At 38.1% G+C, this 23435-nt stretch overlaps 1 protein-coding gene across 3 annotated transcripts; it reads left to right on the forward strand.

Annotated features, from left to right (window-relative positions):
- Positions 1–1502: 1502 nt before the first annotated feature.
- Positions 1503–23155, forward strand: cnot4b (CCR4-NOT transcription complex, subunit 4b). Of its 3 annotated transcripts, XM_060889147.1 has the most exons (14): positions 1503–1714; positions 2119–2229; positions 9275–9511; positions 10840–11037; positions 12657–12743; positions 12917–13018; positions 13115–13240; positions 13322–13446; positions 13694–13897; positions 14357–14411; positions 14582–14843; positions 15401–15940; positions 19511–19753; positions 21276–23155. In XM_060889147.1, the coding sequence occupies exons 3-14, from the start codon at positions 9338–9340 to the stop codon at positions 21590–21592; spliced, it is 2433 nt and encodes an 810-aa protein (XP_060745130.1). In that variant the 5' UTR covers positions 1503–1714; positions 2119–2229; positions 9275–9337; the 3' UTR covers positions 21593–23155. The 3 variants fall into 3 exon arrangements, with proteins under 3 accessions (XP_060745130.1, XP_060745129.1, XP_060745131.1); XM_060889146.1 differs by lacking the exon at positions 2119–2229; XM_060889148.1 differs by lacking the exon at positions 2119–2229 and having other exon boundaries at positions 19511–19741.
- The last annotated feature ends 280 nt before the right edge of the window (positions 23156–23435 follow it).

Genomic DNA, 23435 nt, shown 5'->3' on the forward strand with positions numbered 1-23435 from the left:
GGTTTCCATTTTGTAATAAAACATATTTAGATATATATTTACACCATTTGGCAGATGACCTCATCCAGAGACGTGCTTATGAAGTCTTTATTAGTGAATACATCGATTCTGATTCATTAACTAGGAATACCATCAGTCTAAAAACATGTTATGAAATATGTTCGTGATGATCTGATCACCTGCACCAGCGGTATGAAAGGCCGATGTGACAGTACTACATATGATGTTGACACGATATTTTATGTTGTTGTTTTAATAAAAACAAATTATTTGCTTATCAAACCATATTGATTGACAGTTGATATTATGACATAACAATCCCAAACATGTACTGGTAGCCTATAACTAGCCATATAAAGACACATGACTTTAAAATTGTTCATGATTATTATTGTGTGATGTGGTATGGAGCATTAGTTCTTTCTGACAAGTCCCCCCTAAAAAAATGTTAAAATAACCAGAACCAGAATTAAGAGATTGCCTCTATGAGAAGAAGATTTCAAATTTGTCCGAAACTAGGACATTTACTGCCTTACTTACTGCCATCAAAGTGGGACAGAATGTATTTTTGTCCAAAAATTCTGATATGCAAATTTGTCTATCTATCTATCTATCTATCTATCTATCTATCTATCTATCTATCTATATATATATATATATATATATATACACATACATTCATTTAAAAGCTGCATGTTGTGTTTACTTGTGTTACTAATATTTAAATTTGTTTGTTTGATGATCTGAAACATTAAAGTGTGACAAACATGCAAAAAAAAAAAGAAGGAAGGAGGCCAACACTTTTTCACACCACTGTGTGTGTATGTATATATATATAATTTTTTATTTATTTATTTTTTTAAATAATACTCTGGACAAAAGCTGTGCTTAAACCACCAGTAGTGCAAAAGAATGAACATATTTTAAACATTTAACAATTTTTTTGTCTAATTACAAACATATAAAGTACACAACACCAGCAGTCAGCGACACGTTCCATATATTAGCAGGTGTGTTTAGTCATAATATAAACTAATATTTTATTTTATAATATTTATTTATTTATTTATTTTTATTTATTTAAAAACTGACTATTTATGAATGTGCTTTGAACAAAATTGGCCCTTGTAATTATTCCAGTTTAAAACAAAACTTACTCACTGTCCATGGTAAGCTCAAGGATAAGGTTTTAATTAACTACATTGCGATAAAGAGTCGGTTCTTTGAGTCGTTCTGTGTCGAGTCGCATTAGTTTTAATAATAAGTCTTCGGTGCGAACCTTTTCAGCAAATGAACCACGGGTTTTGAGTAAGTTGTTTTACTGTACTGGTTCTGTTTTGTAGAAAATTATGTTCATTACGAGAAACGAGTTTAATTTCAGGAAACAATATCAATATCTATCGTTACTACATGAATAGAACTACTTTACCCATGAATCGTTTGAACTGACGCATGCTCAGTAGGGTATAACTCGACCCCCCCTCCTTACTCCCTCCTCCCATTTCACGTAAGATGGAGGTTTGAAGGTGCAGCCGCTGTACATGGTTATAGAGGCTATCAAAACGCCTTGGTGTTTTCATTTAGCTAAGAGCGTAGAAGTGATTCCCAAAAAAAATCCGTGGTCCCAGTGTAAAATTCCGGAGCTCAGAAAGATTCCTTAGATCACCTTCCCAACTGCTGTGAATAAATCTTGAGAAGAACAGTTTTAGACAGGGTGAGTATCCCTAAAGCTAGCTGCATTAGCTAGCAGACTGCTCGCCATCAACCGTAGACAGAGCAACGACAAAAGTTTTAGTGTACACTTTTATGCAAGAATTTGCTGTAAACCAAACTAAACAAAACACCCCACTTATCCTGCGTGATGAACCGAGTGTTCTTCTATTTAGAACTAATTTTGTTGTGCTTTTCAGAGGAATTTACTTGGCTGTATTCGGGCTTTACCGGAACAGCACACAGGCCTCGATGCTAAAATGGCTAAAATACCTACTAGTTTAACCACCTACTAATTTATTTGACTTTAGTCTTGTTTTTTTTTAGTTTACTTCTGTTTTTCTTTCTTTTTGTTCTCTTTCTTATACACATTTTAAAAATATATTTATTATTATTTTTGCTATGTAGACGTGTACTTGGCGGTGTTGCTGTACTGTCAACAATCTAGCTAGCAGGCTAACTGTCAGCTGCTACACCCGTATCAGTTAGCATTAGCTAACTCGTAACTAGCCTTCACCGGTATGTTTGACAACACAAAATACAAGTCCTTATTATATTTATACGTCCTAACTCGCTATTACCAATTAAAGTGTGATATAATAGTAGAATATTTTGTGCTTGTTGTCTTCCAGCCCTTGTAATGGATAGCTTGCTAGCTAACTAGCGGGCTAACACCCCCACCCAACCTTATCTGTAACGGTAGCTTCAACACAACGCTCTTTGCTTTATTAAAATTAGAGCGGATATTAATATTTGATAGTGAGTGTGTGTGTTTTTCGTTAGTGGTTTAATTGTGAATCGTCTTTGAGCTGTTGTGTTTAGCCATCTGTCAATGTGCCTTCATGAAACGTTATAGCTTTTTACCTGAGAAACAGAAAATTAAATATTATTTGATATCAGAATTTTTAGTGTGCAGTCAAGAATAAAATACAGACACGACTTCGCAGTGTTTGCAGGTCCAGACTGTCTGTCTGTTTACCAGGGTTTGGTTGAGGCTGTCTATCTTCTTGGTTAGCTTGATTTTATTTTTTAGTGCTTTTCTGAGTTCTTTATCGAGGATTGACCCTGCAGCTGAAGTTGTGATTGAGTTGAGTTTGGTGTCCTTCGAAAGAATTATGAAAAACTCACAGACGGTTGATTTAGTGCCACTGTGACCGAAGACAGCCAAAGTTCTCACAGCGTCAGAAAGTGTTGATTTAAAAGTGTCACACCGTTAATCTGCAATCCACCAATAAGACATTGTTCATAGGATTGCAACGAGCTCAGAGGAGAGCTTAAAATACATTTGAGATTTGTTGATTTGCAACAGCAAAGAGAATATCTCTATAATGTCTTGTTGGTCATATCACGAAAAGACAGTGATGGGGAATTACTCCTTCCAGATGTGTAGCTAGCACATTAGCATTAGAGTTTATTTGATGTTATTACTATATGAAACTGTTTTTATTCTTTCCAGTTGAAGAGCTCCAAACCTGTACTGCGTCACTGCACACCCAGTATGGCACACTGCAGTAACTGTCTTCATTGTGCAATCTGATATGAAGAACAAGGTTTTGCACAGGCTGTTATAAAATAATTTTTTTTATCATCTTGGATAGAAGTAATTTTAAACCACCACAAAGAGTAAAAACCACACTGTCGTTAAAATATTGTTAAAATCTTACTACTACAGCACTCCTTTGTAACTCAGGATGACTGTGACTACAGTATTGAAAACGGCGGAAAAAAGGTAGTGATGCACAAAGTAGTAATTTTGTTTAATCACCAGACTGTCTTTAGAGGATCTTTCTGGTATAATAGGATAAAAGATCTCAGGTTATAACATCAGACAGGATTTTGTGGTGGATTTTGTCTCACATACTGTGACGAAATGATGCTAAAAGTTCATTCTGTCTCAACTCAGCTTAAGTATGAGTGGAACATAGAGACTCAAACGAATCCCTGTTTGCCAGGGCCTGCAAAATGCTCGCAATTTTCTCGCAAAACTGGAAAACTAGCAGGTGACAGGTGATTATTTATCATCTATTTATCAAGATGCTCAGCTGTGATTTCAGCTGCAGTCAACAATGGAACTTAGATTTCCTCATGCAGGCAACGTGGAAAAATATTCCGCGTGGCCGCATCAGAACACATATTGATTGACAGCAGTGTCTATAAATTTGTAAATGTAAACATTATAAATGTACGTTTGTGAAAGAACCTTGTGTTAAAGCGGATATGATCAGCGAGCTTTCTGAGAGAGACGTACGCTGATGGAGAAGTATTCTAGCAGTAGGCTGATTTTAGATTTCTTTTTATATCTTTTCTTCTCGCAGATTTAATATAGTGCCCTTGGTAAAGTACTCCCCCGTGGTGGAAGTATGCATATTCATTATACAGATGGCTCTGAAATTATTGGCACTCCTGGAAAAGCTGTGTAAAATATTATTACAATGTGTTTGTGAGAGTTTAAGTGGAATTAACCTTTAATGGATATTTATATTTATTTGTTGGACTCACTGAATTGTTTAGATCCATGGACTGTTGCAAATGTCCTATTACTAATATCAATTATTGCATGTTTTTTATATCCATGTGCATTGTCTGTCCTCACTAAAAGGTGATATCTTGGTAGGGAGGGAATGTTTAAGATGTTTAACTGATATCAGGGGAAGGAATTAGAAAGGTGCAGAAATGTCCTTGGCCGCATATGAACACATGCTGTGGCTGCTCTGGTTCTGGCTCACGGTGGATATAAGGTTATAAATCACGACAAGGATCAATTATAATGTGTGACCATTCTCAAACAGTACAGGCTGCAGTTTGTAGTTGTTGAAAGGAGGCCCTTTGTATGAAAACAAGCACGCTATGTCTTGTCATGCTTGTTTGAGTACAGCTACTTGCAGTCTGTTGTCACTCTTGGTGTGTGTAGGTTTACTGATAATGCCCTGGACAATTGCATAATTTGATTAGCCATTTGGTTTTTAATAGGAAGATTGAGAAATGCTCTATGCTATTTTAATTAAGAAATAATGATTAAATTTACTACTATACATACTATTAAAAAATAATCCCACCTTAAATAATATTGGTATTGTATAGCTCATTGTTAAAGAATCAGAGTGATTTGAGAGTGACGTCTCATGGTGCTCAGACCATGTTCATTCAGTTCACCCTGAATGAATTGCATTGAGGTCTGTGATGTCTAGGCTTGACAAGTCTAAAACATTCCACTTTCCCCATGATGAAGTCTTTTGTCATAAAACCTGCTTGTCTGGGACACTATAGTGTGGTGCTAATGCTGCACACAAAATGAGAAAAAAACAACAACTGAAGAACCACAATGTGTAAAGGTGCAGGATTTCAATTACTAATCGAACCAGTTAATACTATAGCTGTTGAACTTTAGGAAACTAGATACAGATTGCATGGTAAAGCACAGAATCTTTGGTTTGTTTATTTCTGTCTTCCTATAGACTGTCCAGACAGTGCACTGGCAATCAAAGCAGACTGCTAACTTACAACGTGTTATAACATGACTCTTTTGTTGTGTATGTGACATGTGGCACTTCCTCTTTGTTTACACATTAAGAAAAAATGAGAAGTTGCAGTGGCTGCAGCATTCTTTGTACACAAGCGTTTTATTGTGTTTCTATTCTGCAGGCATACTTACAGTTGGGCTTGTCTTATTACTTGCATGTTTGCCTCTGTGTTTTGTCTGGGTTTTAGGCTCTGCTAGTCTGCAGTGACTTTGTAGTTTGCATATTTGTTATATCTGCCTTTCAGAAACATGTATAGCTAACACCAAATCTCATTTCGAGTCAGCTTGACTCCACTGTGTCTCTCTGCTCCTTATGAGATACTCATGATCACACTTTATTATTGAAGAAGGCTAGTTCGTGCACTGGAAATGAAGTGATATGAGACTTATTCCTGAGCATAAGCATGCAACCAAGAAGCAGAGGTTAGAGGAAAGATGTTCAATTTTATTAGAGCATCATGTACATTAGGACTCCTACTTAGGCACAACATCCTACACCATACTGGTGCGGTGAACTCAACCTCAATTTTTCATGGATATATTTCCAGTCTTTTAGACTTATCGAGCCTGTGGCGTCTGTAGTTTCAAATCTCTGTTTTTTTGGGCTGTAAGGAGTGTAACCTGTTGTGATCTGATGTTGTAGCTGATTCACCTCAAGGTTTGATGTGTCCTGCATTTTGAGAGCTTTTTCTCGTTGTTGTAATGAGCGGTTATATGACTTACTGTAGCCTTCCTGTAGGATCTGTTCATTCCCCTCTGCTCTCTCTCATGAACAAAGTTGCTGGCACAACTCCTGCTCACTGGATGGTTCTTGTTTTTCATAACCATATTTTCTGCATTCAGATGTTTGATTTGAACATTATACAATTCAAGAGCCTTAGTTGAGCTTGACATGTGCCACTGCCTCAGTCGGCTGAATGGATGATTGCACGAATGTGCAGGTGTACAGTCATTCCTAATGATCTGTTATTCACATACAACATAAACAGCAAAACATTCATATTTGTTAGGTGATTTGATGCAAAATCAACCCAAATCAATTGTTCAGTTAATAATTCACCAGCTGTTTATGATCATGTTGAGGTAAAAGCTGTTAGGTTAGGTGCTGGTAACATGCTGTTTCAGCAGCGGAGTCAGCAGTGAATGTTTGCCTGTGCTGTGAAATGTGAGTTTAAATATGTATATATTCCTATTTGAAAGCGAAAATATCTCTCATTGCATAGGTGTTTGTTCTCAGAGCAGTTTTTATCTAATAAAAATAACATTTTCTCATACAGGCATTCCAGATAACAGAAGTGCTTTCTCTTGGTTTATACAGTGCATAGTCTTATCAGAAACCGTATCTGTGCCGTAAAGTGTTTTCTTCCGGAACTCTGTCATCTATTCTGAGATAGGAGAGTGTGACTGAAAACAGGTACGTGTTTGTATGGGATAATAAAACATCAGACACAGTGAATGTGAAATAGTTCCAGAGTGTGTAATGATAGTGTATTGTTTTTTATTTATTATAATCTTATTGTGTAAATAATGCTGAGGGGAAACCTTGCTGAGGTGATTCTTATTCAGTATCGTATTGACGTGAGTAATACTTATTCGAATGAGGAATAAGATTACATTTTGATCTGTTTATACTTTGCTTTGCCTAGTGAAAATCCAACATGAATGTGTTGTGCCACCATGAGCCTCGAAAACATTAAGTGCAACTTGACCCAGATTCTAGATTCAAGTTTCTAGAGCTGTACTCTAATGATCAACATTGTTTTCCAAATTATATTCCTCCAAATGATGTGTTGGTGATATAGGACATGTTCTAAAAATTTCTCATAATTTTGCTGGCTTGAGAGTTAGTGTCTAGGCCATAGGATATGTTTTACATCTTTTTTATACGTTCAATGAGCCATTGTACCCCATGAATAGGAGCAGAGTCATTTTGAAAGGGACCACTCCAATTAGGATAGAAATGTATATCGATTCTTAGTGACTTTTTCACTCTAAGGGGACAAAAATGCCTCCTGCAAAATAAGAGCCACCATTTCGTCCTTAATTTGTCACACAATTGTACAAAATGTTTCATCGTATTATTTCTGGGAAACGGTAATGGCTATGGTCAGCAGCAATCAGAAACTGGGAAATTCAACCAAATACTTAATGTGTGTTGTAAGGGAACACTTTTCCTGGGGAGTTATAATCTGGAAGGCCAGTAAGTGGTGGACCAAAACGCTACACCAGCGCTAATAGACTGTGGAACAGTGAATCTAGAACACAGCGAGGAAGATCGAGCCTCAATCTTTTCTAGCTGATTTGAAAACTTTCATGTGTATAGACAGTTTTTTTTCTCTTTTCCTGCTTTGTGCATATTCTGGCATTGATGGTTCAAAATTTCTTGTGCATGTAAACGAAAATATTTCATTGTTTCATTGTTCTCATCCCCCTTCGTTATCTTACTAATTTATTTTGAAAAGTGTACACTCTTGTTCTCACATGCTGTTGCAACACGATCAAGGTCAGTAAACTTTATTCCTGTTTGCTAAAGTCAAGCGATTAAAGAATGGTTTTGTTTTGGACTCAATTCTGCTTTGCGTTACGTTTAACAGTAAGAATCTTTCTATACAATTACATGCGTGTATCTGTGGCAAGTTTGTTTCCTTTATAAGAGGTTGTCTTGGAGGCTTGAAACTTGGGATGTGAAATCATGGACATCTGAATGGGGGTAAAAACCCCAACCCTAGTCAGTGTTGCTAATTCCATTCAGGCATGTTCTGGACATGGTGTGTTCGAGCCATTGACTGCTTGGGACCTTGTTGGCTGAAGGAAGCACTGATGACCCTACATGTATCGTGGCAGGGTGAGGGGAGGAGCTGTAATCGTCTTTCCCAGCTCTCAATCTTTGCTGACCTTTTAAAGAGACCAGAGGCGCTGCCACTGGCTTCAACAGCTGGTGTGCATTTGATATTTTTAGCTGCCTTTTCTCTGTCCCGCCTCCACTCATTCTCTTGGTCCCGCTGTCACACTAGCGCACCTTACACTGATTATAGCAAAGTGTAGTAAATGCACATATTGTGCTGGAGGAGGCAATGATGAGTAGGTCCAAATGTCATGTTGATATGCCAGTCAAAGTGACCTGGAGTCTGTCAGACAGCTTATTTATCAACACTTTGGTGAGGCTGTGTCAGAGTGTTATTGCTAATGCAGGAAACAGACTGACTGAGAGAAACCTCTTCCCTGACTAATTGTGCTTGCCATTTTCTGTACTAAATGGTGGTTTTGTTGTCTCGCTGAAATGGCATTTTCGAAACGTGAAAAGACTGCTGTCGTTAGGAGGTGATGTTGGAGCTAACGTAAATACGGTTAGCTAAAATAAAAACCAGAAAGAAACCTTTTTATTCAATCAGCACTAGAGCTGGCTCTCAGAAAATCTGTACCCAAAAGGCACAGGCTGAAACCATTCATTAATGAGGCTTATTAACTCCAAAGATTACATTTCATTGTAGGCTGAAGTAGTTAGGCAGCGCTAGGTCCAGTTCTTCACAAGTTAATGGGATGTCTTCGAGAAAGAGACTATAGCAAACGAAATTCAATAATGTCAGTTGAAGAGTGATGAATGTCATGGGGCTGTAATCAGACCAACCTCATCAAACACCAAAAGGAGATGTAGAACCAAGGACACAAATTAACAAATTGTATTTTGTATTTTCTTAGTACTTCTTTCTGCATTAAAATAAACTAGGATAATAAGGTTAATAAATAAGGTTGATTACATCCGCGCTTTTGCGAAACTTCATGATGATCTGTTTATTGTGGGTGAATGTGAATACAGGCCTGAAACTTAGTCTTGACCACAGAAAAACAATTTTAGACCACATGAGTAATGTCTCCCACACTCATTGTATCAGAAAATACAAATGAGTTCAAATTAACAGCCATTTTAGTTCAGAGCCTCATGTCATTACATTATTGTGTTTATCGGGTCATCTCAATAACTCTTTTTGTTGACGGTAATGTAATGCTTTTCATCTTGCCTCTTGCATTTGTTTTTCTCTTCAGTGTCCCACTCGGTTTTTCCTCTGCTGTGAAACATCACTGCTGCTTGCCACATCGTGCCATAGGATGTCCCGTAGCCCTGAGGTGAAAGACGATCCAATGGAGTGCCCTCTCTGCATGGAGCCCCTGGAGATCGATGACGTTAACTTCTTTCCTTGCACCTGCGGCTACCAAATCTGCCGTTTCTGCTGGCATCGCATCCGCACAGACGAAAACGGCCTCTGTCCTGCTTGCAGGAAGGTATGGCTCCTTGTGAACTTTGAGTTTGTAGGGCCTTCTCCCAACAGGGTTAAAATTATGAAGCTTGTTTGTAGCTCTTTCAAACAAAAAATCTTTATTAGTGTTTGTAGGGAATGTGGTGCATTTTTTTTAACAAGCTATAGCTTTTAGATATAGATTTTTTTTTTTTTTTGAAAAGCCTTAATATTTATCTAGCATCAGGAACTCCATAAATGTTTTCTGTATAGCATTTTTTCTGTATTTTCTGTTTTTAGGGAGGATCCCACTGTAAGAGGGTTTTCTGTATACAGCACTTTTTAGGGAAGCGCTCCACAGGGGTTGGTCTAGAAAAGCGTTTTCTGATAGGTGGTATGTAGATTTCTGATAGCTGGTATATAGATTTGTTTGTGCTGTGTTGCCTCGGGCTTACAGTGATTGCATTACAGTAATACCTCGAACATTCGCAAGGTTAGGTTCCAGAACCCATCGCAGGAGGAATCGCAAATGTTTGGTACAGTTCACTAAAAATGCGTCTAACCCCATAAGTATGACCCAAATCATGCTCCCAAAGCACTTTAATTTCATTTAAAAGTTAGCTTAATACATTACCCTTAAAAAAAAAAGGTTTATGTAAAAATAGAGTACAGTATCGCCTGATGGCTATTTGCCACACATTTACAGTATGGCATGCTAATGTTACCCTACAGTATAGTAACTAATTGGCTGCTGTTTTCTTTTGCACTCACAATAAGGTAAAAACAACTAGGCAAACTTCATATGTCATAGAAGTCGTATAACGAAGGTACAATCCATTAAAATAAAGAAAATGTGTACTGTACGTAGAGGGTACAGATATTCAATCAAATTTAAATTAAATAAATTAAATTAATGTTTTAAAAATCTGTGTGTGTTAATAAAGGAAGAGGGAGACAACAAAAATACATATGCAGGGTTTTTCAAGGATTTTGCAAATTTCACAGATCTGTGAAAAAATCGTGAATGCAAATTAGTTAGGTTTAATGAAAAAATTTGAAAGGCGAATGCATGAGGTATTACTGTATTTCAGTGCTCTGAAGCTCTCTAGGAAAAGGTTGCAAGAAAACCAGCGTTCCAAGAGTTCTGCAAAAAATACAGCGATTATCAAATGATTTTCCCAGAGTGTCTACACCCTAAAATCTCAATTTATTCTGTACATAAGGTTCTTCTAGAGAATAGTTGGACACCAAACTTTGAGCTTTTTACCAGTTAGTGAAATGATGTAATTATTCTATTATTCTATACAAAAAAAGTGCAGTCAGATTGAATGCTGTTGTTTAAGTGAGTGTAACTGTGTGTTCCTCATGCTCTAGCCCTATCCAGAAGACCCAGCTGTATACAAACCCCTGTCTCAGGAAGAGCTGCAGAGGATAAAGAACGAGAAAAAGCAGAAGCAGAATGAGCGCAAGCAGAAGATCACAGAGAACCGCAAACACCTAGCCAGTGTGCGTGTTGTCCAGAGGAACTTAGTGTTTGTTGTGGGGCTTTCGCAGAGGCTTGCTGACCCAGAGGTGATTTTATTTATTTATTTTGTTTTGTTTTTCACACACACACACACACACACACACACACACACACACACACACACACACACACACACACACACACACACACACACACACACACACACTACATCTAATCGAGGAAAATAAGCCATACATTTTTATGTAACAAGTGTTGTTTAGAGACACAACAGTGGATAATGCAAATTTTAAGCAATCTTTATAAAAGTGACCTTAGTCATCATCCACTTCAACAAAGCTTTGTTTAACGCTGTGCTAATAATTGCTATCTGAATTATTTGCAATAGAATGTATAGTATTTTAATAAATAAGTTTTTTTTGGTCATAATTATATTTGGACAGAGGAATTAATTTAGTGGATTTCCTGTTGCTGCTTTAGCCACTTGTCTTTGAGCAGGGTTATGTTTGTTAATTATATATGAATATTTCTGACTCTTAGTTGCTGGGAGAAATTTTAGCAAGAACCTTCTTGGAGAGAGAGATTTATAGAGATTTGTCATATATTTCATAACAAGAACATTTTGTAGCTTCACTCAGCCTCCGCTGTCAGTCTGCTTCATGCCCACGGAACGCATCTCTCTCTCTCTCTCTCTCTCTCTCTCGCGCTCGCTCTCTCACTCGCTCGCTCTCTCTCTCCTCTCTCTCCCTCTCTCTCTCTCCTCACTCTCTTACTCTCTCTTGCATGTTCTTTCATTCTGTCTCCCGATTGTCATCACCACTGACATCATGCACCATGAATAGCTTCCAGCACAGAACAAATTATGCAGAGTGAGAAGTGGAAGGGCAGAGTGCGAACATGTCTGCTTGTATGTAGACTGTCTGAATGAGATTAGGAGCTTGGAAAGAATTCAGACCAGAGCAATGTGTTTGTGGTTTTATAGTTTAGCCTTAAAACTGCACTGTGCATTTCTGCTTGAAACAGCTCGACACATTTTACTCAGACCTCAGCGCAAAACCCCTCAAAGCAAATACAGCAAAAAAATCCCCTGCTGCCTAAGAAAGCACAGAAGAGATATAAAAACTGATGGGTTATATGCTAATGTGTCTTGACCGATAACACTTCCCAAACAAAAACAGGGTTCATCCAATGTTCATAAAATGACACTCAAACACAAGGGACCTAATAGAATCTATAGCTCTGGAGCTCACCCAGTGGTTTTGTTTCTTGTAGTTCTTTAGTGTGCATTTTATTCTCCACACAGAAAAGGACTACAGCCCATCCTCCTTATCACACAATGTCTAGGCTGTGCTTTTGTTATGTATGTGAAACCGCATCGTTTTCAGAAAACACTCAGAAAAGTGCTAATAGGTTGCATATAAACGAGTTCACAGATGCCTACAATCGGTTAGCATCATGCTAATTGATGGGCCAGTGCATGAACATCCCTCCCACCCAGAGAGGATTTGTTTCTTGATTTCCCAGCGTGGATGTCTCTGGCATCCGTGTCATCAGGGTTTGAACTTGGGTCTGCCTGACAATAAGACAAATAATTTTATTTCGTTTATTTGGTGTGTCGCTTGAGGGTCAGCTCAGTTTAGACTCCCATTTAAGACTTTATTTTTCTGCCAAAACTGTGTAAACGCATTATTTCTTTCACATTCCACAGGTCTTAAAGAGGCCGGAATATTTTGGGAAGTTTGGGAAGATCCATAAAGTGGTCATCAACAACAGCACCTCATATGCTGGCTCACAGGTGATCATTACTGTTGTTTATTCTCTAGCTAAATAAATCAAATTTGCATTTTACATGAGTGTCAGTGATCTTTTATGGCAGGATTAATTTCTCATTTTATGTTATAAAAGCAGTTTCCTCCAAACTGAATAACTTGCTGATTTTGCCATTTTATTTTGCCCTATCTCCATCAGGGTCCTAGCGCTAGTGCCTATGTCACATATATTCGGTCAGAAGATGCCCTTAGAGCTATACAATGCGTCAACAACGTAGTAGTAGACGGCAGAACTCTTAAGGTAACAAATTACATAATGCTACATGGTGATTTATATCATTAAAAGTCTAGTTTTATTAGATTTTTCTAAGAAACTGACCTGTCATTTACAATGCAGGCATCTTTAGGTACAACAAAGTACTGCAGTTACTTTCTAAAAAGCATGCAGTGTCCCAAACCAGACTGCATGTATCTACATGAGCTAGGTGACGAGGCAGCCAGTTTCACAAAAGAGGAGATGCAGGTAATGTTTGTACCTTTTTTTTAAACCTCTGGATTATTAAAAAGAAACTCAAATCTAAAGTGGACTGTTCGTTAATTACAGGCAGGAAAGCATCAAGAATACGAACAGAAACTTTTACAAGAGCTCTACAAAATGAACCCGAATTTCCTACAGACATCCACTGGGACTGGGGAAAAGACAAAAAGCAAACCAGGCTCTGTACAGAGGTTTGAGCTAGTTATTTTATCTAGATCATCTATCTTAACAGCGCAGTACTGTGTTAGAATATACAAGATACTGTTTGTGTATTATTCCCTAACAGTTTTTCTTTTAAGTTCCGTTTAACAGTACTGTTTGGTACAATGGTGTTGGGTACATTTAGTGTGGTTTCGTCCACGTTTATTTTTTATAATTGTCTTTCATCTCCTTCCTAAAATACCAGTTCCCATGCCGTATCTCTGTTTTGGTCCATAGTTCCAATAATATCAATAAAGATGCCTGGCCATCATTACAGCCCATGGGAAAGACACCCAATGGGCTTCCAGAACTCCGCAAGAGCCCGCCTCTGGATGGAGGCTCAGACTGTGAACACTTGACTCCTGACGGGACAGAATCTGAGCTTGGACTCGGACCTCTCCCAGCCCTCTCGCCTTTCTCTTCAAACTGTGAACCTGCCAGGTACTAAAATGGCATTTACATAACACAAATGCAATCATTATGATCCCAAACAGATTTTATGCAAATTTTCCAACTGACTGCACAAATCTGTACAGTCTCAGGCTTGAATTATTTATTTACCACATAAATGAACAACAACTCTTCGAGTTTAAATTTACTCAGATATTACCGTGAAAGAGCTACATGCATATCTGGGTGGAAAGTTTTATGAATTTTTACATTTGAATAATTTTGTGCAACTGGTCAAAATAGCTTTGGTTAAATTGATTAATGTACTGTATAGGTTCATGTGTCCACATATAAAATGAAAATTGTGATGTTGATTTAAACGTAAGCATGATAGTTGTATCCTGTTGCTTTAGGTAGTGAGATTAGGAAGCTCACTTCAGATAAACACCTTTTCAGGCATTGCATCAAATTCATGCATCAGTCAATCATGTTAATCGTGTCTCTCTATAGTCCTAGTGATAAGCCAACAGAAGCCATCAGTATAGGAAACGGAGAAACACCACAGGTAATTCTCAGAAGTACCCAGTTTTCTTCTTTTTAATGTGTGACAGAATTAGAGATTGTGTATATCTAGACTTTCCAGTGTATGGTGCCTTTTTTTAAAAGCTTCTTTTGGTTCCTCATTTCCTTCCTGTGTAATTTCAGTCAGTATTGACACAATTTCTCTTCACCCAGATCCCCAGCAGTGACTCGCCATCGCCACCTCCAGGTCTGTCCAAGCCGTGTCTGGTGATGCCTGCAAACGTAGCTGGTTTAACAGTGCGGTCACCCTTTGAAGGGGCAGGCACCGAGTCGCAGTCACTATTCTCTGACAACAGCAACTTCAGACATCCAAACCCAATCCCCAGTAGCAGCAGTGTTCCTGGTTTCCCAAACTCCACACAGAACAATACAGACTGGCCCACCGCTCCTGAACCACAGAGCCTGTTTACATCAGGTTAGCCCGAGACAAATCTCATCTTGTTTTATTCTAAGCACAGATAAATGCATAAATTTACGCATGTATGTATGTATGTATGTATGTATGTATGTATGTATGTATGTATGTATGTATGTATGTATGTATGTATGTATGTATGTATGTATGTATGTATGTATGTATGTATGTACGTATGTATGTATGTATGTATGTATATGTACTCCAAGAAAAAGAAATTGGCTTCTGACTGTCTCATGTTTTGTAAACAAGAATTAAAAATCCCATTGAGACTGAATGTGTGAATGAATGACACACAAATGCATACATACACACATCCCTACATCCCTGTCAATCATTTTGCACACACACACAGCACTTAGTGGGCAGGATGTGAAAATATGCTAATGAAGGCATGACTACATGTATTTATTGTGGTGGTCTTTGCCTGTCTGTAGGTTTACTTTGGTATTAGCAAGTAGTGCCTTATCAATAACTCTCTTAAATGATGAATTTAAGATCTCTTTGAATGCTTTAATAATTAAATTTATGTTATTTCTTTTGTTTTTCTTTGGCAGATACCATACCAGTCTCATCCTCCACAGACTGGCAAGCGGCCTTCGGCTTCGGATCGTCCAATAAGCAGCAGGAGGACGACCTTGGCTTTGACCCGTTCGACATCACAAGCAAGGCACTTGCTGATCTCATTGAGAAGGAGCTTTCAGTACAGGACAAATCTTCATTGCCCATGAGCCATATGACCCCAGCACCAGGTTTCCCTCCTTACATCCCCAGTTTGCTTCACAGTGCCAAGGGCCCAATGCTGCCTCCTCCTGCCTCATCCACACACCTTCCCCCGAACTGTGGGCTGGCCCCGCAAGCCTTTTCCCACCATCTCCAACAGCCCCAGCTCTCCCAGCGCCTTAGCTATGGCCCCTTCAGCTTGCCTGGACACACACAGACACTAGCATCTCGCCACAGCTGGCTGACGACAGCACGCGCCAACTTGCCACATCTAAACCACACCACACAACATAGCAACAGCTTCATGGACTTGAGTTTGCCACCTCAACAACAGCAGCAGCATAGTACAGGTCTAGGAGGAATCCCAATTACAGGTGAGTATAAAGGCCTTATCTCAGGCTTTTGGAATGTACTGTTTCCAGCATGCAAATACTAAGCAGCATAATGTGCTAATAAAGATTAAAGGCCTAACTCTGCTTAACATCAGGTAGAATACATAAGAATAGGGATTACTGTTCAAAGTAAGCACTAATCCACAAGGAGGCACTGTAATGCTGTGATGGAAGCAGTTTCTAAAAAGCCTTTAGATGCAAAGTATATACACCCGTCAAGAATATTCGGATACACATGTGTGACGTGTTTGCAACCAATTCTCAGAATTTTAATGATTTTTTTCCAGAGGTTGAAGAAGTGAAGTCTTTCATATTATTGGGGCTACACTGATTAGCCAGACATAAATCTATTAAAGGTTTTATGTCTTTAATTAAGAAAGGCGTGTTTTTAATCTAATTGTCGTATAAATAATTGACAAAATACAGTTGTGCTGGTTTAGCAACTCTCCCACAGAACAGATAAAATTACCTGCTAGATCATTTTTCTAAACAAATAATCATGTGTATTGTGCTGCTTTTATTTATACCCAACATTTACTGGATCTACTAATCCTAGTATTTACTGATCTTACATATTTTTAATATTTCTAATGGACCTAAAGAGCTTGAGCAGCTTTGCTACAGAAGTAATGCTTCTGAGCATTTTTATAGCCAGCTTGTATGTGTATACACATCTGTGGCAATTCGAAGACCTTTGTTTAATTTCATACAAGGTCACTTGCAAGTGCCTGTGTGACTGATCCATTGTAGGGATGATGGAAATGCATCTGCTTAAAACTGCCTTGATTATGTTTACACCCAGTTGACATCTGAGCTCTGCTCATCCCTGTCAATCAAAAGATGATTCATTATTAATATAAAAAAAAATTACCATAACCATACCACAGCCCAGTTAGCGTTCAGGGATTCTCTTAATCTGACTCTTTCCAGCCTGAAATCATACCATGAATGATGGTCAAATATTTTCATATGCTGTAATATGTTCCCCACAATCACTCATTGGACAGTTTGATCTGAAAATGTTTCATGTGTTCTGCATTCGCCATATTATTTTCTACTTAGCATCGCTATAAAGAGTTGATATACATGATTAAGGAGTGTGTATAATCTGAGTATGAGCCTTGTGCTTGTTCTGCATATTTATTGACTACATGATTCTTATTGAGGATTTCTGTTTATCTCCTTCTGCCATTCAGAGAAAGGGGTCAAATATTGACCATCTTTTCTCTATCTCATGGATGAGTTTCTTTTCATCAGTTTTTAAGGTTCAGCTATCGAGCCTGTAATAGAAACAGGGCATCCATCACAAAAAAATGGGGGTAAAGCACTTTAATGTCTCGGTCATTGTTGCTTTGCCCACATGAGCTTACTGCTAGAATATGGTTTAAGGGTAGCTGCTGCAACACTGACCCACGGCTCTCGAGTCTTCAGTTCTAAAAGCTTTCTGAACAAACGTTATTAGTCATTCTTTTCTTAGTTCCTAGAAATGTTTGGGATATTTATTTGGGATATAATTAACGCAAATCTGTCGTTAACTTGCATTTGAACTGGCATAAAAATAGTCTTGAGTATTTCATTGAAATTGCTGTCTTCTGCAGAAACAATGGAAGAGACCACAGTGTCCATTTTCTTCATATCATGAGCTAAACATACAGCATGTAGCACTCGACAGCGCACCAGAGATTGCAACAAACCCGGGTGGAATTTTTTGGACTATATTAATTGCATTTTAAAACTTTAAATAATTTAATCTTTCTAAATAATTGATCATATAATGTGCTAGTTAATAAATAATAAAGAATTGAAATTGGAGCACAAATAAGCCGATAGATATGTGTAGCCGACAGTATTTTACAAAAGCTAGAATCTCCATCTGTCATACCTTTTCCTCTCCCCAAATAATCTGTATCCCCAGAACACTTGGGAAAGCAATTCCATATGCGTGATATTGATTTTGTTCTCTTAAGCAGTGCTTGTCTTCCCTTTCACTGTAGAACCAAGGTAACTTACATTAAACATTCCAAGGCTGCTCACAGTAGATTCAAGATAAAATAGGCTTCTAATGTTCAGAGCTTTAAAAAGAAACACATGAAACCTTATTTTCTTTTGCTCATTTAGATGACCCTTTAAAATTACCAAAAAAAATAGTTTTAAATGTATTTTTTAAAAGAAGGCGAAGTCAAAGTTTAGCCATTTGAGAATTTGAACAGGTTGAAAATCATGCAAGTTTAATAACGATGTCTAAACAAGAAAGTAAGCCAGGCTCCCTGTTCTCGCCACCATAACATTGATGAATGGTGTGCTATAGTTATTAGGGAGGAAGTGGATTTGTTTTATTAACACTGACATGCCTTTCCTGAGCCAGCAATAAAGACAAATGTCACGTTTTCCTTATGCTTGAGAAGACTCGTATTAGAGCCTAAGCACAGCGGCCTTTTTATTCTGCTTGAAATACAGCCGGTTCTCATACTGTTTGGAAGAACAAATGATACCGTTTCTTGATACGGTTCTAAAAGCCTTTCACGTTGCCTAGGCACATGTAAAGGTCACCTAGTTGGTAACAGTAACAGTGTTAGTTGAAGGTCCTGACAAAAAAAAACAATTGTGTATATCGACAATGCTGCCTGAGGCATGGAAAATTAAATTACACATCCAGTGAAGCTCGTAGCGATCCAGTTCATTGATGTCAGCACAAGCTAAATTGTAGAAATCAAGGATGTGCAACATAAGCAAAATTGACACTTATGTTGGCAAGTGGTCTATTTAGGAAAGCGGTGTTATTGGAAGAAAACCTCAGGACACGCTGCTCAATTTCCACAGATGCACTTTGCTGAGTTTTATATTAAATTGTATTTTCAAGTCCGTCTCTCCATGGATTACCACAGACCTAATAGAAACGTGTGGATGTGTTCTTGATTCCCTTTAGCACCTTGTTTTTGAATTTGAATCTTTTCTTGTCTTTATTCAAGCACTAACTGCTAGTGTCACAATTTGATTCGCAGTTATAGTTTTGCTTAAGGGAGATGGTTCTAAGAGTCTGATTAATTGAGTTTAATTCAATTACTTTTTATTTCACTGGGACAGTTAACACAAATATTCTCCCAAAGCAGCTTTACAGAAATCAGCATGTAGATTTGTTTACCATTTTGATTAAGAAAGAGCATGAAAACTTGAGGATTGTAAGAGCAGAGTGGGATTAGAAATCTTTTTTTTTTTTTTAATACCAGTAGTAGGTGTGTTGAAAGAGTACAATATGCACTGGACAGTCTTCATGATTACAGCAGCAGCTAATGTACTTATGGTATTGAAGTGAAATATTTGCTGAAGCCTCAACAAACTGTATATGGGAAATGCAGTTGTTTAGGGCTCTCGGGCTACTTGTGCCTCACCAGTGCCACTTGTTTCCTTGTATTTACATCATGTTATTGTAAAAGTGTATCTCTTCCTTTGTGTACATGAATGTCTATAATTGGTTTTAACGTATATTCCATTCATTTCCTCATTACTGACCTTTGCTTGCCCCCTTTTCTCTTTTTCTCTCTGTCCATGCAGAAAACAGCAATTTGGTAGAGAGTATAAATGTTAAAGAGTGGCAAGATGGCCTTCGTGCTCTTTTACCCAACATCAACATCAATTTCGGTGGCTTGCCCAACTCCTCGTCTTCCTCATCTTCATCCTCCTCCTCCTCCTCATCCTCGTCCGGTATGAACCACACGGGTGGCATGACGCACAGCCTGAGCTGGGACGGCACGGCCAGCTGGATGGACCCAGCGATCATCACAGGTACGATACCAAGTACGAAACCAAGTTTTTATTTTCTCTTGGGTCTCACAATAGTGAATGCACAAAAGTGCTCCAGTGTTATGTGGACCACTGTAGCTCCATTGTCAGCAATTTAGAAGTGACAGTTAATTCGCAGTTTAAGCTGACATGTCCTTGAGGGCTTTTGAATTATTAATTGAACTCTCTTTTACATTATCTTCTTCATTAGCATAATTGAAATGGAAAAAAGAGGTATGGACATATTTGTTTTTTTTTTTTTAAATAGTGCTGTCACTTCAGGGCTTTGAAGAAATCACAGTTAACAATTTTTCATCAAAGCCTCTTTGAACAAAAAGTGAATAACATCAGGGTGTCCGTATCGGTGCGGTAGAGGAACAGGGAGCTGACAAAAATAAAAAAATTAACCAGTGGCACTGCATGCATATATAATATATGTGGGTATGTATGTATGTGCGCAATTATCTTGGATTGACTCCGTCTTTATAGTTCTGTCTCTATACCAGGTCTTGGCTGGTATTTCTAGCATTTTTATCCAAATATCTGTTTTTTTTTTCTTGGAGGGAAAGATATAGAACTTATTAAATACTGGTTACCCCTATGTTATAAGTCGACAACACATTTTCTATGTATTAAGCTTCACAAAATTTGCTCAACAACAACTTTTTCTCAGAGCAATGGATTTAAAAAAAGCCTACATTGTGCACAGCATAAAATATCCTTCCTTATAGCATTATGAACGTGCTGGAAAAAAATTTTTTTTGGCATAAATGTTCAAATTACTTCAACATATTCATGTAATTTCTTTCTCCTCCCATTTTCTCTGCGTTCCTGTGCTAGTTTGGTGTGTTTTGTGCTACTTTTATAAATGTACAGATCCCAGTATGGCACAGAGTGAATTTTGGGCCACAATGTTACAGAAATAGAAATGACACAACCTTTGCATGTTAGCATGTACCCTGACACTTTTGCTTACTTCTATAAGAATTGATTAGAAACTCATCTGCCTCGTCCATGATATGTGAGTATTGATATTGATATGATATTGATACTGCAAGTATGGTACAGATACTTACTGGGGAAACCTTTCCACATCCCAAACATCAGTCGAACATCAGCCATTTTTCCAGTTGTTTATTTGATTTCATCAAAGCCTTAAGAGAGAATTAGAATCTGTGGACGAGTAGTGATTTAAACAGGTTTGTGCTGCTTGCTTTTATAAAGAGAATGATCAGCATGGAAGTCACGTCTGTAGTCTGAGTGTTGTGGGTGCTGCTGGGCATCATCTATCATCCAGAAGAGGTTTAAAATTAATGATTCGCAGCCAAAGCTTTGAGTATGGAATGTTTCAACTTCTTTACACTGAACAAATGTATAATGTTTCATTGTGTTTCCATGTTGAATAATCCTTTAATAGCTACTCAGTATATTCAAGAGCTTTATATATTGTCCTGCATTCTGAGTAGATTTGAAAATGTATAGATACAAAAGATTGCTAATGTTTCTTTTATTGTTTATTTGCTGTTCATTTCTGTAGGTGTCCCAGCAACCTCGGCCAACTGTCTGGACTCTCTTCAGGACGAAAGTCCCCCACATTGGCTAAAATCCCTGCAGGCCCTGACAGAGATGGACGTACCCTCTGGCTCCACAGTACCCCCTCAGCCCTCACACAGTACACCCTTTAATGCCCAGATGTCTCTCCACAGAGCCAGCTGGGCACCTTACCTGCCCCCAGGCACTGCCAGTGCTGTCAGCCAGTTCCATTCTCCCCCACCAGGTTTCCAGACAGCATTCAGAGCCTCGGCTCAGCCCCCCACAGACCTGCTGCAGAGTGCTGGACTGGACCGCCACTAGGGACTGAGACACTGAATCCCCCTTCCATTACTCTGAGAAAACCCAACACACACAGCAAGATGAATAAAAATGAAAATACAAACCTGTTAACAGAGTAATTATGGGATTATGTATTCTTTTTTCCTGCCACTTTATGACTTTTGAGCTCATTTTAACTCTTGGTTTCATTTTCCTCAGTTTAGAATTTTGGTTCAAGTTGCCTAAATGCTCTTATCCCAGCATAAGCAAGGAAGTTCTTGAAAAAAGCATTGTTAATGAGAGAGTTGAGTAAGGAATTTGATGATGATGATGATGATCATGAAACATATGTCCATGTGGAAATTCTGAAAGTGAATGGATTAGAGTACTAAAAATATTCCATTGAAACATTTAAAAGCTTTAAATCTGTATCAAGTAAGTACCCATTCTCTCTGTGTGCACAACCAAGAAGCCCTTTCTTACGAACATTTAAAGCTGACATTCAAAGAAATGAAGCAAAGATTCAACAAATCTAGACTTTTTTTCATTGAATGGTGAGCCTTTAACTCCGATCCTTTCTTCAGGTTTTAGAAAGAGTCCTTTTTAGAAGTGAGAAGTTAATGCTGAGCGTGGTTACAGCTTACACACCATGCCTTAAAACGCCACCAGGATATGTCCTCAATCACACTCCCTTTTTTCTATATGTGGTCTTTCAGGTACTTGTTCATGACCCTCTTACCAGCTGACTGGTACCAGGATGGGAAAGTGGCTTTCCAGCTGCAACACTGGACCTAACCTCTGTATCAGAGGGCCGTGCGTTGCACAGAGAAAAGGCGCAAACCTCTGTTTTAAAGAACAAGCAAGCTGTAAGAGCCCTTTGAACAAAGGGAAGGCGTAGCAGATGGAGCACCACCGTGTGGTGATTTACATAGCTGTCATTACTTGAAAAGGACATCATGATATCCGTGTGCGTTTTTAGAATATATATTCACCCATGAAGCAACATGTCGGAAGGTACAAAATCATCATGCATCTCCATTCGTCACTGAGAAAAGCACTTGAGTGTGTTCTTTGCACCGATGGGTGTCAGACAGGAGAAAACTTATTAGAGGTACAAGCTGTGTTTCAGTGATTTAGTGCAATGAAAATTCAGTTGTTAATTTGACTCACTCTGAAGACCATTTTAAGATTGTCAGAAAAGATAACAGGAAAGTGATTGATTGTTTTTCCTTATAATAGACAGATAATCTGGCCATGTTGCTAGTGAAAGCTGGGATAGCAGCACTGGTAGGCAACAGAGCTTTTCTCTTCCCCCCTCATCAGAGGTCATAAAAATGCACTCTCTTTCTACTTCTGCCCATTTTCTTTTAACAGTCTTAATTCTGTATCACGTATGTAGGTTCTTGCCAACTGTTCAGTATCCAGCAGTATTCAAGAGCAGTGATTAAATTAAAAATCTTAAGATAAACCAGTACAATTTAACTATTGGTTTTACTCAGTGATAAAAAAATTAAGAAAAGTTCAAATGAAGCATCAAAAGGAATTGTATCTCTGCAGGTCTGAAAGAAAAAGACAACAATCTTTAATAAAAAGATTAAATATGAAGCCGATGTTGAAACTTTTTATCCTGCAGCCACAGAATAAAGCGTACATCACTTTTTCTCCTGCACCATGATTAAAGGAAGGCTCCATCCTGAAATATCAAATGTCTTTTTATTGAAATATTTGTGTTGTGTTCAGCGATTCTGATCCTGGTTTATTGGCTGGTTCTGTATTTTGATGTTCCAGTGAGACGTTATGCTGCTTTAGATTAAAACTTGTAATTTCTAACCAAAGAAAACTTAATGACTTTGGAGTTCAGCATGAGACAGTATCAGGAGTAGCA

Source organism: Tachysurus vachellii, chromosome 16 (assembly GCF_030014155.1).
Source record: "Tachysurus vachellii isolate PV-2020 chromosome 16, HZAU_Pvac_v1, whole genome shotgun sequence".
Taxonomy (NCBI): Eukaryota; Metazoa; Chordata; class Actinopteri; order Siluriformes; family Bagridae; genus Tachysurus; species Tachysurus vachellii.

Bases quoted from the DNA above. Each gene is read 5' to 3' on its own strand.
- cnot4b (XM_060889147.1), top strand. From the start codon at position 9,338: ATGTCCCGTAGCCCTGAGGTGAAAGACGATCCAATGGAGTGCCCTCTC. The intron at 12,744-12,916 runs GTGATCATTACT...TATCTCCATCAG, and splicing joins CCTCATATGCTGGCTCACAG to GGTCCTAGCGCTAGTGCCTA. The intron at 14,412-14,581 runs GTAATTCTCAGA...CTCTTCACCCAG, and splicing joins GAAACGGAGAAACACCACAG to ATCCCCAGCAGTGACTCGCC.